At 39.6% G+C, this 17,360-nt stretch overlaps 1 protein-coding gene across 5 annotated transcripts in view; it reads left to right on the top strand.

Moving 5' to 3' along the window:
• NUSAP1 (nucleolar and spindle associated protein 1) overlaps positions 1-17,360 on the top strand; it is a 42,622-nt gene that overhangs the window by 22,841 nt on the left and 2,421 nt on the right. For all 5 annotated transcript variants that reach the window (XM_047861006.1, XM_047861005.1, XM_047861004.1 and 2 more), the window contains exons 6-9: positions 3,607-3,716; positions 7,634-7,809; positions 11,960-12,117; positions 14,924-15,040. In XM_047861006.1, the coding sequence (XP_047716962.1) occupies positions 3,607-3,716; positions 7,634-7,809; positions 11,960-12,117; positions 14,924-15,040 (561 nt within the window). The remainder of the gene's footprint in view (positions 1-3,606; positions 3,717-7,633; positions 7,810-11,959; positions 12,118-14,923; positions 15,041-17,360) is intronic.

Here is a 17,360-nt window from a genome sequence, read left to right as displayed (position 1 = left end):
AGTCTTTTGTTTCATTGGACCATCAACTCCTGTAGCTTCTGCCGTGCGTGGATTAGTCAGCTTCCAGAGTGACTAAAGCAGGGCTGCAGTCTCCTGGAGGCTCCAGAGTTGCAGATTGCTTTTTCCGTATGGTCAGCTTGCATGGCATTGATGGGTCAGGAATACACTCCCAGTTTTGAGATGCTGGCTTCACTCTGCTGTAGTGAATCCAGGGACCCACTTCTACTACCGTTACTGCAATAGGGGTGGACAAAATGACAGTGAACGGTCCCCTCCAGAGAGGTTTTAGGGGTTGAACAGTTCATTCCTTTATCCATATTGCATCTCCTGGTTTAAAGGGGTGAGCATCTGGGGTCAGATTCATAGGTACTCGTTCCCTGACCCACCGGTGTAAGGTGTTTAGGGTAGACCCAAGGGCCCGCATCTGTTGTCTTAGGATTAGATTGTCTATCTCATTTAGATCCCCTCTTTATGCCCTTGATAATGGGGCGGTGGGGGGACGCCTCCGATTTGCAGCTACAGTCTTTTTCCCTGAAGATCCCTTATCTCTCCCTGCCTAATATTAACTCTTTTCCTATTTATTTCTCCCCTGGAATAGGGCCTGTAATTACTGTTAGGTAACAGGAACAATGAACATTCTGGCTTCTTCAAGCTGATAAGGGATGGTGTAGGGGTACAGCAGTTAGAGTCTACCCAAAGGTTGGTCGAGTGGCCCACAGTATAGTTGTACAGGAAGGCGGCATAAACATTAGCAGACACAAAGAGACAAACACAAGGTAAAGATGATACTGACCAGCAAGGTGGCATCTTAAGATAATGTCTACAGTTTCCAAACCTGTCAAATAATCTAGGAGAGACCCTGACTTTGTAAACAACGTATGTCAGGGAATCTCTCATAACCCAAATGATAGAGAAGCAGGAGCAGTAAGTAATCAATGGTGGCTCTATTTCCAAGAGTTTGGCCCTAACTTAATTAACAAAAAAAATTTTTTTAAGCATCTGATGCCTGTGAGGTGTTTAATTTAGAGTTCTGGCTGAGTATAAGCAGACAGTCTACTTTGTTTTAATGTGTAAAACTTTTTTAAGAGCCAGGAGTTCTAGAGAAAGAGTGAAGGCAGCCATTTACCATAATTAATTTGCAAATTTTTAGATAAGCCAAACCTGGGTATTATTTTATAAAGCAGAATTTTTCTTACTTTTGTGACTTTTCTGTCTTGTAGGGGAAGGCCTTTACCCAATTAGTAAAAACAAAACAAAACAGAATCCAAAGCAGGCTCCAGGCTCTGAGCTGTCAGCACAGAGCTTGACGCGGGGCTTGAATTCAGGAACTATGAGATCATGACCTGAGCCGAAGTCTGACTGTGACCAAGCAAGACTTTCCTGGTCATCATAGAATGTACTAATTTTATTTTGGCCCAACAGTAACTTATATATTAATCATTGGCCATTGAGGGAAGGGGTTAAAGGGCCAAAGTCAAGGTCTATTCCCTGCCTTTTTCAACAATGCCCACATGAATATGTTTCGGCCATGTGGATATCCATTTTTGGCATACAGTGGGTTAAGTTTAGTATCTTAGTAAAAGCCCTTCATATATCACCCATCCCTCATATGGCAGAGGCATCCGTTCCTCTGCTAAACAAGAACAACACAAATGTGGAGGATTTGGAGGCCGGCATCAAGAGTATTGCCATTATTTTCCCAGCCTTTGGATCAAAGAAGGAATTTTAATCTTAGCCCTGTGTACTTTTAAAATCCATTTATTTTGGGGCGCCTGGGTGGCGCAGTCGGTTAAGCGTCCGACTTCAGCCAGGTCACGATCTCACGGTCCGTGAGTTCGAGCCCCGCGTCGGGCTCTGGGTTGATGGCTCAGAGCCTGGAGCCTGTTTCCGATTCTGTGTCTCCCTCTCTCTCTGCCCCTCCCCCGTTCATGCTCTGTCTCTCTCTGTCCCAAAAATAAATAAACGTTGAAAAAAAAAATTTTTAAATCATTTATTTTAACCTTACTCTGTCCTGACCACACATAAAATTTCTTGTTAAAGATTTTCCTTCACGAATCTTCTACAACTTTTCTTTGCATTTAGATTTTGTCCCAAGCCCTTTCGCTCCAAATAACCAGTCTCATATAGGACAAAGTTACTTACTTTTACCTTCAACAAAAATACATTTACATTTCTTATATTTTTCTTTCATATCTCCTACTTTTCTACACACAGAGTTGCTTTTCTTATTTTTATCAGCTTTAACTACATTTAGCAGAATTTTAACTCTTAGAAACCTTAGTCTCCAGTGAAACCTAAGTAGTAACCAATCGTGAACTCTGTTACATCAGAATTTTTTTTTAGATGGCAAACTTATGAATCCATTAAGCACAAAGCATGTTTTTCAACAGTTCCAAATATCCTTAGTTTTTTTGCAACAAGTCAAGTACAAACCTATATCTAGTAATTCATGTTTTAGCCTCTATCTGGTTAGATATCCAATGAACTCAATCTGAATCTATCATGCAAGCAAAACCTTAACATTTTAGGTTACCAAAGACTTTGAAAGCTATCTGAACAATTACCCATGGAAACTTTGAGACAGACAAAATTAACCATCACTTTAAGTCATCCTTTTGTTAACAAATTGGAACAGAGATAACATGAGCTTATTTGACCTTCAGAAAATCTAGGTAGAATGAAAGTTTATGTTTTGTTTTTTTTAATGTTGATATTTTTATGTGTATTATTTTTACTGTTTATTTTTTAGTAACCTCTACACCCGACCTGGGGCTTGAACACATGATCTCAAGATTTCAGACTGACCAGCGCCCCTAGGATATTCTTAATCAGAATAGCACAAAGCAGGGATCAGCCAAGTACTGCCCACTATGGCCTGCCTTAAAACCCTCAAGCTGAGAATGGTTTTTATGGTTTTAAAGGATTATAAAGGGTTTAAAGGGTTATAAAAAAAAAAAAAAAAAAAATATATATATATATATATATATATACATACATACACATAAATTTGACATTTTATAATGCTTAGAAAGCTTGAGATCAAGGATTAGCAAACCTTTTCTATAAAAGGTCAGACGGTTAATATTTTTGTCTTTGGGGCCACATATGGTATGATCTCTACCATATATACACGCACATACACATACACATACACACACACACACACACACACACACACGTATACATATGTATACAAAGACAAAAATATTTACCGTCTGACCTTTTATAGAAAAGGTTTGTCAATCCTTGATCGCAAGCTTTCTAAGCATTATAAAAATGTCAAATTTATGACTAAGGAAAGGCAGCCATTTGATTAATTGGTGAGGGGGGAGGCAAACCTATTACTCTTATTCTCTGGATTAAACCAAATATCAGGAGTAAAATGGACAATGGAAAAATGGTAAGTGTTTGATAGGTTATGAGATGAATATAATTTGTTCCTGACTTTCCAAAAACTAAAAGATTTGAAATTAAAGTTTTAGCAAAGATGATGTTGAAGTTGACAGGGATGCAGAGAAGAGAATAAGTATTAACAGAAAGACAAAGGGAAGATGAATAAATGGAATTGTCTTGTTACTAACTTTCATATTTTGGGGAACATTCTAGACTTTAAGAAGCTTCATGAGGCTCGTTTTAAGGAAATGGAGTCCATTGATCAATATATTGAGAGAAAAAAGAAACATTTTGAAGAACACAATTCATTTAATGAACTGAAGGTATGCCGATAAAATCGTATACTTTTTTACTTTTTGTTGTTATTTTTAATCTCTATCCAACATGGGGCTCAAACTCACAACCCCAAGATCAAGAGTTGTATGCTTTACCAGTTGAGTCAGCCTGGTGTCCCTAAAATTATGTTCTTAATGGTACTGAACCATTTGATTTTAATCTTGGTACCTTAGCTAATACAGCCAGCTTTTTATTACTCTACCATTGGAATGGATTTGAGTTTAATGTATATTTATCATCTGAAATTGATTCCCCCCACCATAAGAATTTTCAGAACTCTCCAAATAAAACAGGGAGTCCTCACTATAAAGAATGAATTGCAGGGGTGCCTGGGTGGCTCAGTTGGTTAAGCATCCGACTTTGGCTCAGGTCATGATCTCGAGTTTGTGAGTCCGAGTTCTGTATCGGGCTCTGTGCTGACAGCTCAGAGCCTGGAGCCTGCTTTGGATTCTGTGTCTCCCTCTCTCTCTCTGCCCCTCGTGGGCTCATGCTCTGTCTCTCTCAAAAATAAACAAATGTTTAAAAAAAAAAAAAAAAAAAAAGGAAGTGAATCACTATTACTGGCTAACTTAGAGGCTTCCTGATAACTGAGCTCCCTGGGGGCCCCTCTACTGCTCCTGCTGGACTCAAGGTCCCTTCAAGTAAGAAAAGGTGAACTCAACCTCGAGGTTGAGTTAGCAGAGTAGTGAGTTGATGACATCCTGTTATGGCCTTACATGGTATCTGGTATTAAAGAGGCGCCACTCAGAGGGCTGGGAGACATTTATTTTCGAATTTAATAATACATACAACCTGCTTATTAAAAATAATTGGAGGCAGTCTGTGGTGTTACAACACAAAACAGTATAAAATTGATTTAAAAGGGGCAGAACAAGATGGGTGCTTCAGTGGCATCTGACTCTTGATTTCGGATTAGGTCGTGACTGCATGGGTCATGAGTTCAAGCCCCACATTGGGCTCTGCACTGAGATTTTCTCTCTCTCTTTCTGCCCCTCCCCCACTCGTGCTGTCTCTCTCTCTCTCTCTCTCTCTCTCTCTCTCTCTCAAAATAAATAAATAAACTTAAAAGATTCAAACTCTGATAATATCTTTTAAAAAATAATAAAAGGGGCAGAACATGAACACTGTTAGCAGGGACAGTGTCTGCTGTATCAGTCACTCCGTTGAGTTTTGTATTTTCTGATACATAGGCCAATAGAGAAACACACTGGGTGATGAATTTAAAACTTTTTTTAAGGGGGCACCTGGGTGGCTCAGTTGGTTAAGCATCCGACTATGGCTCAGGTCATGATCTCATTTTGTGAGTTCAAGCCCATGTCGGGCTCTGTGCTAACATTGTAGAGCCTGGAGCCCACTTTGATTTTTGGGTCTCCTTTCTCCCTGCCCCTCCCCTGCTCACACTCTGTGTCTCTCTCTCAAAAATAAACATTAAAAAAGTTAAAAAAAAAAAAAAAAAACATAAACCATAAGCTTCTTAGTGAGAAGCTGAATCTACAGTAACAAACATTCATTTAAACTATTTATAAAACCACTGTTACATAGTTGAAGACACCATTTATCAACCAGTTAACAATGGCAAAGCCAAGCCATGGCATTTGAATGCTTCCGTCTAACACCCTGGGTGGAGAATCAGACAAGAGATACTCAGTGTCCCATAGTCACATTTTCTTAAACTTTAGCAAGGGTTGAATACCTGGACAGGAGGGCCATACTGATGCTTTACAGAAAGTAGACATGTAGTTCCTTTTTTGTATATGCATGAGCTAGCTGCAAATAGGCCTGCAGCAGGGCTAGTCGTTTCCCTTACCATGAAGCTAGGTCTACTTAAATACTTGATTGAAAGTCAAGTTGTCTATACTATGTAATATGGGTGAATTAATTTCCAGGTGAAAATTAAGGGCAGAACAACTAACTCAATCAGAAACTTGTGTGTAGGCCTGAAGATGTGTTGAATACATGAGTAAATTATTTTTTACTGATACCCCATCTGAATGAGTTTATTTCTAAAATCTCATGCCCACTCCCCACTGTACAAGGAATAGATCTATCATGGGTTATTTGGTATGATCTGTTTGGAAACTGGACAATAAAAAATAATTACAGTGACTTCACTATAGCTGATAGGAAGTTGTTATTAACAGTTGACATGTTTTGGGATTGGTCATTGGATAGTGTTAGATAATCATAAATAAGAGATCCTAGACAGGATCTTGACTTGGATAATTAGAGCAGGGAAACCTATTTGACTTAGTCACCAAAGGCTTTTTCTACAAACATCAGAAACATTGTGCCCCGAGATGCATGTTTATTTTACCAACAGTGGAAATGATGAAATCTTAAAATCTTCATTAATATATGAAAAAAATCCCAGTTGAATTAGCATTTCTTTCATCATTATATTGTTTATATGTTATAATTGGCTGAGGGTTTTTTGGTGAATTTTTTTCTCAATTTTTAACGCATTTATTACCCATTTATATTAATGCTATAATATATTGCAAATACTTTCCTACAGTTTATATTTTAACTATATTAATGGTGTCTTTTATCTTGTGAAAGGCTTTTTTTAAATTTACCCACCTTTTCCTTTTAAGGGTCTGAGTTTTTTTGCTATGTCCCTCCTATTCCAAAAATCATAAAAATGAGCTCTTATTTATTTTTACTGCTTTTATTATTTTCCCCTATATTTAATCCTTAACCCACATCTTTGTGTAGACGTATGATTGAGCTCTTTGCTTTGTTAAGACTGAAGAGGATTTTTATTGGTAAAAGAAAGGGAGGAATTGATTACATGCATTGTTAACAAAATGAATTAGTACTACTACAATCAATGGTATAATATTCTACCTGAAGAAAAAGTCAGAAAGATTGATAAGGGCTAGTAGGATCATTTCTACAATTTAAGTTGCTCAAACAAAGGTGTAGAGTTGATGGTCCTGACACCAGGTGAACTGTGTGTGAGGAGACACAGCATGGAAACTGGGAATCTTGGGGGAAAGATAGACATAAAAAGTGTGGTTAAATAGAAGAGTGTGCTTGTTACATCTAACCTGGGCTCTTGGCTTATGGTACAGATGTGTACTTAGTAAATATTTTGGTTTTAACTTTGTCTCACTTAAGAATCTCTTCTGCTTGTATGTTGAGATGAGAAGTTAACATAATTCTCTTACTGCTTTATTTCCTAGGATATAATCAGTATTTTTCTATCTTAAAATTTCAGTAGTCCCACCACTGTTGTCCTTAACAAAGTTGCATTTCTTCTGTTTGCAACAGAGTTTAAACTAGTGATAGGAAGACATTGTTATTCTTTGTGCCTTGACAATATCAAAAAAAGATAAAGTAGGAGGACTCTTCCCAGTCATTTCAAAGGGAGCATTTCCCTCTCTCCCTCATTTGGTTTTAGTTTTTTTGTTTCTTTGTTTGTTCTTTAAAGAACTTTTTAAGAAACCACTGGAGGATAATTGGGGTAGGGGTGGAGTTACTTGTAGATTACTCATGCTAATTATGTAATAGGTGGTTCTTCAAGTTTATATTTAATAAACTTCGTATCACCTTCTCAAAGATACCATATGTCCAAGGGAAGCTACTTATCCTCCTTTCTGGACACGGGATTGTTGAGCCACATCTTCTAGTCAGAAAATACCTGGGTTCATGGCAGCTTGGAAAGGCTTTCTGTCACACATGACTCAGCACAAGCAGAACTTACTCCTAACTCAGTTACCATACCAAGGCAAGTTGCAAGACACTGCCCACCTGGCAGGTAGGAATAGGATGAGGTGGTGAGAAGGAAAGATAACAAGTGGGGTTAAAATTGGGATAGAACAAGGGGATGAATGGGGGTGCTCTGGAGACCGTATCCTCTAAGAAGCCAAACTTGAACAAGGTTGTGGGTGTCTTTCTTCAGAAGCCTCCTGTCACTAAGGGAAAAGTGGCGACCCCAGTTCCTCTCAGGGGAAGACTCCCTGTGGCTTGTACTCCCACCAGCCAGCAACGCTCGCAGGGGGCCGCAGGCCGCAGCACCTTGTGCGGGAAGGGGTCCACCAAGCGTCCTGTTCTGTCAGCAACTAAAATGAACGTCAGGTAAGAAGAGGATGAGATCTCAAAGCTTTACTGCTTCCTGTACATTTCAGGTAGATGACATCAAATGTGTTTCAATGTTGGTGAAAAAGAAGGCAAAGAGGATCAGAACAGAAAGATCAACAGATGGTTTTTATAAATTCTAATCTTTCTTTCTTTAAATTTGTGTTCTGTTTTCTTATTTTATCAAATTTCTCTAAGCTCATATTTGGTTCATAAGATAGAAAATATATATGGATATTCATTTTATTAGTTTAATGCATGCCTGCAAAGATACATAAAATTTTTCCATTGACTTAAAAGTAAGGTTGAAGCTAAATTCCTACAGAAAGTCTCTCAATGCAGTGAACTAAATTGACTCGTCCTAAAGTAGAAATATTATAACCCATTGGGTACTAGTGTCATGGCCATCATGCCTCATTGATCCCTCTTGTTTCTTGTGCCTTTCCTGATAGCAAGATAGCCATCAAGTATAAGCATCACAGAGATGAAGATGTTCAGGCCCCTTTTCTTTAATACTGAAACTTTTTTTTTTTCTTTAATTTACATCCAAGTTAGTTAGTACATGGTGCAACAATGATTTCAGGAGTAGATTCCTTAATGCCCCTTACCTGTTTAGCCCATCCCCCCTCCCACAACCCCTCCAGCAACCCTCAGTTTGTTCTCCATATTTAAGAGTCTCTTATGTTTGTCCCCCTCCCTGTTTTTATATTTATATTATTTTTGCTTCCCTTCCCCTGTGTTCATCTGTTCTATGTCTTAAAATCCTCATATGAGTGAAGTCATATGATATTTGTCTTTCTTTAATTTCGCTTAGCATACTACCCTCTAGTTCCATCCACATAGTTGGAAATGGCAAGATTTCATTCTCTTTGATTGCCTAGTAATACTCCATTATATACATATATATGTATATATATACCACGTCTTCTTTATCCATCCATCAATGGACATTTGGGCTCTTTCCATACTTTGGCTACTGTCAGTAGTGCTGCTATAAACATCGGGGTGCTTACGCCCCTTCAAAACAGCGTATCTGTATCCCTTGGGTAAATACCTAGTACTGCAATTGCTGGGTCATAGGGTAGTTGTATTTTTAATTTTTTGAGGAACCTCCATACTGTTGTCCAGAGTGGCTACAGCAGTTTGCATTCCCACCAGCAGTGCAAAAGAGATCCTCTTCTCCTCATCCTCGCCAACATCTGTTGTTGCCTGAGTTGTTAATGTTAGTCATTCTGACAGGTTTGAGGTGGTATCTCATTGTGGTTTTGAGTTGTGTTTCCCTGATGATGAGTGATGTTGAGCATTTTTTCATGTGTCAGTTGGCCATCTGGATGTCTTCTGTGGAGAAGTGTCTATTCATGTCTTTTGCCTGTTTCTTCACTGGATAATTTGGTTTTTGGGTGTTGAGTTTGACAAGTTCTTTATGGATTTTGGATAATAACCCTTTACCTTGTATGTCGTTTGCAAATATCTTCTCCCATTCCATCGGTTGCCTTTTAGTTTTGCTGATTGTTTCCTTCGTGGTGCAGAAGCTTTTTATTTTGATGAGGTACCAATAGTTCATTTTTGCTCTTGTTTCTCTTGCCTCTGGAGGCGTGTTGAGTAAGAAGTTGCTGTGGCCAAGGTCAAAGAGTTTTTTGCCTGCTTTCTCCTCGAGGATTTTGATGGCTTCCTGCCTTGCATTTAGGTCTTTCATCCATTTTGAGTTTATTTTTGCATATACTATAGGCAAGTGGTCCAGGTTCATTTTTCTGCTAGTTGCTGTCCAGTTTTCCCAGCACCACTTGCTGAAGGTACTCTCTTTATTCCATTGGATATTCTTTCCTGCTTTGACAAAGATAGTTGGCCATACATTTGTGGGTCCATTTCTGGGTTCTCTATTCAATTCCATTGATCTGAATGTCTGTTTTTGTGCCAGTACCGTACTGTCTTAAAGATTACAGTTTTGTAATACATCTTAGGTGTGGGATTTTGATGCCTCCAGCTTCGGTTTTCTTTTTCAAGATTGCTTTGGCTATTTGGGGTCTTACCTGGTTCCATACAAATTTTTAGGGTTGTTTGTTCTAGCTCTGTGAAGAATGCTGGTGTTATTTTCATACGTATTGCATTGGATATGTAGATTGCTTTGGGTAGTATTGACATTTTAACAATATTTGTTCTTCCTATCCAGGAGCATGGAATCTTTTTCCATTTATTTGTGTCATCTTCAATTTCTTTCATAAGCCTTCTGTAGTTTTCAGTGTATAGATTTTTCACCTCTTTGGTTAGATTTATTTCTAGGTATTTTATGGTTTTTGGTGCAACTGTAAATGGGATCGATTCCTTGATTTCTCTTTCTGTCACTTCATTGTTGGTGTATAGGAATGCAACCGATTTCTGTGCATTGATTTTATATCCTGAAACTTTGCTGAACTCATGAATCAGTTCTAGCAGTCTTACCCAGGAGCATTGAATCTTTTTCCATTTTTTTGTGTCTTCTTCAGTTTCTTTCATAAGCTTTCTATAGTTTTCATTGTATAGATATTTCACCTCTTTGGTTAAATTTATTCCTAGGTGGTTGTTTTTCTTTTTTTTTTTTTTTTTTTTTTTTTTTTTTTTTTTTTTAATTCTTAATCTCCGCACCCAATGTGGGCCTCAACCCACACCCTGAGATTGAGAGTTGCACGCTCTACCAACTGAGTCAGCCACGTATCCCTGGTTCTCTCCTTTTTCAAGGGCATTTGCAGCATCTAGTAGAGGTGGTGCCTGGTAACACTTCCCCCAACACATGCAATTATTTGACATAGTTTTTAATTTTTTTTAAATATTTATTTTTGAGAGAGACAGAGTGAGAGCAGGGGGGGAACAGAGAGAGAGGGAGACACAGAATCCAAAGCAGGCTCTAGGCTCCGAGCTGTCAGCACAGAGCCCGACGCGGGGCTTGAACCCATGAACAGTGAGATCATGACCCAAGCCGAAGTCGGACGCTTAAGTGGCTGAGCCACCCAGGCACCCCTGACGTAGTTTTTAGAGTTTAAAAATGCCCTGATGTTTAGAATTCTATTTACTGACTTAGCTTGGAATAGGAGGTAGCTATAGTTGGCAGTTTGGATTGTATTTAATACTACTTAAGGACACCATGGTCAGGGGTAAATTGTTGCTACACTGCAGTATACAGAGCAGCCTGGATTTCACGGCACTTCTCCTAACATTGTTTTCTTAACTGTGTTGTAAAATGTTTTGTAATAATTTTGAGGGTTGATTCAGGATTACCGCTACATCTTTAGTAGAAGTCCAGAAGTTCTCATCTGTTAATTCTACCATCACCACCATGTATATTAATATCTGTCCTTTCTGAATTTCACTGAATCTAAGGACCCCATCAACCAGAGATTCACCATTATCATAGGGACCACTAAAAAAAGTCACTGCCAGGGCACCTGGGTGGCTCAGTTGGTTGAGTGTCCAACTCTTGTTCTTAGCTCAGGTTGTGATCTCACGGTTGTGAGTTCAAGCCCCACAGTGGTCTCGGTGCTGATGGTGCGGAGCTTGCTTGATATTCTCTATCACCCTCTCTCTCTTCCTCTCCCCATCTTGTGCTCTCTTCCTCTCAAGATAAACGTTAAAAAAAAGAAAAAATCACTGCCAGCTATGATGTGTTACAAATTATTAAACACATCCCAAGTTCAGACATTAAAATGTAGAAAAACTGTGCATCATAGAAACAGTGAAATGTGTTTATGGCAATTTGCCAAGAGTAGACAATGGGCTTATGTACATTTCAAATAAATGGCATTCTTCTAGGAAGATGTAAGATCTGTTCCCGTTACTTACTTGGCATAGCAGTCTCCTGTTCCCTCTGACTTGACATCATCAGGAGGAGAAAGTACTTCCTAAACTGTAACTTGAACCCCCCGGCAGGTCCTTTGAGCTTTGCCTTGTCCTGTATTGGTCAAGGCAAGGAGAGCAGAGAATACAAAACCATATTTTACCAGAAAAGTTGATAAATGATTTGCTTTAGTATCAGTGTTTTAAAATGTTTACTCTGCAAAAGAGGTTCATTCACATAAATATTTATTGAGTCCTTTTGCTACTTGGTGACACGTGTGTGTTTGATACAAGTTACTCTTGACATAAGCACTAATGTCTTGTACCCCACTGTCCTGTTCAGGTTTTCAGCTGCTACCAAAGATAATGAGCATAAACGGTCACTGACCAAGACTCCAGCCAGGAAGTCTCCGCATGTGACTATGTCTGGGAGTACCCCAAAATGCCAGGCTGTGCTTCAGACATGCAAGCTGAAGACCACAAAGGGGAATTCTGCTTCTGGTAAAACAGAACAAAAACTCTGGTTCATCTTTAAGCATGTAACTTCCTGAAATTAAGTATTATATCTGTTTACTCCATATCCATAAAATCAAAAGCAAAAATTTGACCATAGCATATTTTTCATTTTATATTGGTGAGGAAAATGCCAGACACATAAACAAACAAAAAAAGTGATTACCGCCTGAGGACTCCATCCGGTCTAGGAGGAGTCCTAAGATGGTAACCCTCCCTGAAGAGCATTCAGCTCCTTCTCGAACTCAGGGATGAGAAGGAGGATCAGAATATGCATTACAGCCTCTGTTTAGTCCTCTGGGACTCTGAAACAGGATTCCAGAGTTCACGGGATAAATGCCGCACTAGTAGATTGTGTGAGCCAGAATAAGCCATATGGATACTCTTCTACACAAAGTCTACTTAATTAGTACCTACATTGACCAGTTGGTTTTCAAAAGAATACTGCAATAGTGGTATGAAGTTTAAAAAAGTCCCACCAGCGGATTGAGGCTTGTATTAGAATTAAGTATGTCAAGATTCTCCGGAGAGTCCTACTGAATGTGTCAGGAGAGCGTCTTGATCACATAGAAAGGGTTGCCAGCTTGCCCAAGACTAGAGCAATCCAGCTGGAGCTTCAGACCAAAGGAGAGTACAGTGTCGATAATCAGTGTGGAGACTGTTGAGAATTTCGTCATACCTTAAAGATAGAATAATGAGACTGACAACTATATTTTAAAAGGGTCCAAAATGGTGGGAACAGTAAGTTTATGATTCCTCCTTAAATGAGTTAATTCCCATTCTAACCTTTAATTTACACCAGCAAGTAGACATTCCATATAACATTATATTTTGTTGTTGTTGTTAAATGTTTATTTTTGGTAGCACACAATAGGGGGAGGGGCAGAGAAAGGGGGACAGAGGATCCAAAGCAAGTTTTGTGCTGCCAGCAGCAAGCCGGATGTGGGGCTCGAGCTCACGAACTACAAAATCATGACCTGAGCCGAAGTCAGATGCTCAACTGACTGAGCCATCTAGGCACCAGTCCATATAGCATTCTAAATCTTACAGTATGGGAGAAAGGGGACTGGGCAGAGGGCAGTACTAAAAATGGAGTGGACTTGGCTAAGATACGACTGTGTTATTTTACAGAGAGCTGGGGTCACAGAGTAGCAGCCCTTACCTCGTAATGAGAAAGGACTCAGAAATGGTCACAGATAAGGACATGAGGCAGAAACTAAATGTTTACCATATTCAGAACTTTCTCCTCATGGTAATTCAGGGGTGTGCCCAGTTAGGATGGGATAGTTTTTCCCTAACAGATAGGAGTTTTATGTAAAGGAAATAAAATTGTATGATTTCTTTTCCCTGTGATTTGCTTCTTTCACTCAGCATAATGTTCAAGAACCATCCGTATTGATAAATGAGCTAAAGTTTATTCATCGTCACTGGTACAGATGTATTTCAATGTATCTGTTTTACTCCTCATGGACATGTGGATATTTCCAGCTTTTGTTATTATGTATAGCGTTAGGACCATTCTTATCAACCATGTCTCCCATACACATATAAGAGTTTCTGTAGACCTAGGATGGACTGCTGGTTAGCAGGGTTGCAGATGGCTACTGTACAGGTTGAATTGTACCCATTTAAACTCTCATCAGCATTGTGGGCAGCCCCAGTGTTTCCCACCACCACTGGCACCTGATAGTGACACAGTGAGATCTCTTAAGCACAGGTGTTTTGTGATTTTTGGATTTCACTGAGTGGTCCTAGACGCTGGTGGCTTATTCATGTATACACGCAAGTGCTAACATAGGACAATAGCCAAGTGCAGCCTGTGATGGAAAAGAATTATAAAATGTGCCCAACTCTAGTACAAATTGGGCTGAGTCCTACCATCTTTGTGTATTAACTTTATGGTACAAGAATTCACATTTTTGAGGCACCTGGGTGGCTCAGTCGAGCGTCTGACTTTGACTCAGGTCATGATCTCACAGTTCCTGAGTTCAAGCCCCGCATCAAGCTCTGTGCTGACAGCTCAGAGCCTAGAGCCTGCTTCGGATTCGGTGTCTCCCTCTCTCTCTGCCCCTCCCCCACTCACGTTCTGTCTATCTCAAAAATAAATGTTAAAGAAAAAAAAATTTTTTTAAAGAATTCACATCTTTTAGTAAGTTTTATTAAATAACAACCCAAGCCATGGATCTTTTCATCTATATGCGATAAGGTTCCTTGCCGGCTTTATATCTATTTGTGTGAAAGAAAATGTTACTACTAATGTATAATATTTTTAATTTTTTTTTTAATGTTTTATTTATTTTTGAGACAGAGACAGAGCATGAGCAGGGGAGGGGCAGAGAGAGAGAGCGAGACACAGAATCCAAAGCAGGCTCCAGGCTCTGAGCTATCAGCACAGAGCCGGACACAGGGCTCAAACTCACAGACCTCGAGATCACGACCGAAGTTGGACGCTCAATCGACTGAGCCACCCAGGCACCCCTAATGTATAATATTTTTAAAGGATAAATAATATCAGGGACACAGGTTGAAAATTTACCCACTTCTTTAAACAGGATTTTCAACACCCAGCTGACCCTAGGAAATACCATAATATTGAGACTATTTGGGGAGCTGGTCACAAGCAAATCTCAGTGGTTAGCTTTCCTTGGTTATTCTTTTTTCCCCCTTTTCCTTTTTAACCAAACTGATGATCTATAGATGATATTCCTAATATTGAGAAGTAGTACTTCAATAAAGAACTTTATAGATCTTTTTTCTAATTAAGCCCTGGGGGGGTTGTTCTTTGGTTTTGTAGTTGTTACCCCATTCAAGTTGACAACTGAAGCAGCACAGACTCCAGTCTCCAACAAGAAACCAATATTTGATCTCAAAGCAAGTCTGTCTCGTCCCCTCAACTACGAGCCACACAAAGGTATGTGGGAATGTTCTGAGATACAAGACATGCAATAGACTTAAGATTAAATAGTTCTGCAGATCTGAGGATGTGAAAGATTCTCACACTTGACCCCCTAGAATTCCTTCCCCTTGGGCCCACATGACCCATGATTAAGACTGTCCACTAAGCAAATACTAAATAATTGATTCACCTACATTTTTGTTAATCCAAAGACATAACTTCTAATCAGTGTTAGGGCAAAGAAAATTTCAGGCAAAATCAAGAAACTTGGAAATTGGCCTTTGGGTAAATGAATTTTTTTTTTTTTTTTTTTTTTTTTTTTTTTTACAACTTTCAAGTGATTCCAGGCTGGAATCTGCCAGTCCAACAACCTGGGACCTTTATTGGCCATATAAATGCCCATATAAATTGGGCATATGTTAAAGTATCTGTATCTTGCAGTGATTCTAAAATTACTTTAAACATGAAGACTTCCCACAAATCATGTCCAATAGTGTTTATCTTTAAATTAGTAAACAAATCTTATTTAGAGGTTAGTCATTTGTAGTTCAAAAGCAAAACAACTACTTTCCTCTCACCCTGCAGCCCTCCCCTCTTTTTCCCATATGTGGCCCTGGCACCTCTATTCACTGAGTTGTCAGGGAGAAACCTAGGAGTCCTCTGGCTCCTTGCTCTCTTAGACCCCATACCTAGTGCATCAGCTGGTCCTTTGAGCTCTACCTTTGATATAGATCTTTGACCCCAACTATTTTCACCCTCCACTGCAACTCCCTTTCATCCAGGTCATCATCATCTCTCCTAGACTTTTGGAATAGCCTCTAGGCCCCACTCCAACCTGAAAAACAGATCAGAGCACGTCACTGATTTGCTCAGAACCTCCTAAGAGTTCTCATCTCTCCCCCAAGTTGATTTCATCACCTCCTCCCCTGACGTTGTGCCAATAACACTGGTGTTTCACCCCCTCAAACAGACTGAGCTCATTCCCACCTCCAGGTCTTTGAACTTGTTATCCCTCTGGTCCACCTAGAATACTAGTCCCACACCCCTTTGCACAGCTCCCTCCCTTGTTTTAATGCAGCATTCACTCAACTGTCACCAACTCAGAGGGCTTTCCTCCCTTCCCTGCCTCACACACTGCTGTTTTCTGTTTCTTCATAGCATGTTACTTTCACCTGATACATGTTACCTGACTATAATCCACCTCTACCACTGAAAAGTAAGCCCAAAAGAGCAAGGATTATTTAAAATTTATTGTCAAATTTGTTTCCATACAACACCCAGTGCTCATCCCAACAAGTGGCCTCCTCAGTGCCCATCACCCACTTTCCCTTCTCCCCCAACTCCCATCAGCCCTCAGTTTGTTCTCAGTATCCAAGAGTCTCTTATGGTTTGCTTCCCTCCCTCTCTGTAACTTTTTTTTTTCTCTTCCCTTCCCCCATGGTCTTCTGTTAAGTTTCTCAGGATCCACATAGGAGTGAAAACATAAGGTATCTTTCTCTGACTGACTTCTTTCACTTAGTATAATACCTCCAGTTCCATCCATGTTGCTGCAAATAGCCAGATTTCATTCTTTCTCATTGCCAAGTAGTATTCCACTGTATATAAAAACCACATCTTCTTAAAATTTTTTTTTTTTTTTTCAACGTTTATTTATTTTTGGGACAGAGAGACAGAGCATGAACGGGGGAGGGGCAGAGAGAGAGGGAGACACAGAATCAGAAACAGGCTCCAGGCTCTGAGCCATCAGCCCAGAGCCCGACGCGGGGCTCGAACCCACGGACCGCGAGATCGTGACCTGGCTGAAGTCGGACGCTTAACTGACTGCGCCACCCAGGTGCCCCAAAAACCACATCTTCTTTATCCATTCGTCAGTTGATGGACATTTAGGCTCTTTCAATAATTTGGCTATTGTTGAGAGTGCTGCTATAAACATTGGGGTACAAGAGCCCCCATGCCTCAGTACTCCTGTATCCCTTGGATAAATTCCTAGCAATGCTATTGCTGCGTCATAGGGTAGTTCTACTTTTAATTTTTTGAGGAACCTCCACACTGTTTGCCACAGTGGCTGCACCAGTTTGCATTCCCACCAACAGTGCAAGAGGGTTCCCGTTTCTCCACATCCTCTTCAGCATCTATAGTCTCCTGATGTGTTAATTTTAGCCACTCTGACCATTATGAGGTGGTATCTCAGTGTGGTTTTGATTTGTATTTCCTAGATGAAATACTTTATAATATTAAATATGTTTAACCTTGGGATAAACTACTTGGTTGTGATGGCTTTTTTTAATGTGCTATGTAATTGGATTTAGTATTAAGATTTTTTTTTGTAGTATGA

Source organism: Prionailurus viverrinus, chromosome B3 (assembly GCF_022837055.1).
Source record: "Prionailurus viverrinus isolate Anna chromosome B3, UM_Priviv_1.0, whole genome shotgun sequence".
NCBI classification, from domain to species: domain Eukaryota; kingdom Metazoa; phylum Chordata; class Mammalia; order Carnivora; family Felidae; genus Prionailurus; species Prionailurus viverrinus.
This window is presented reverse-complemented; position numbering and strand designations above follow the sequence as displayed.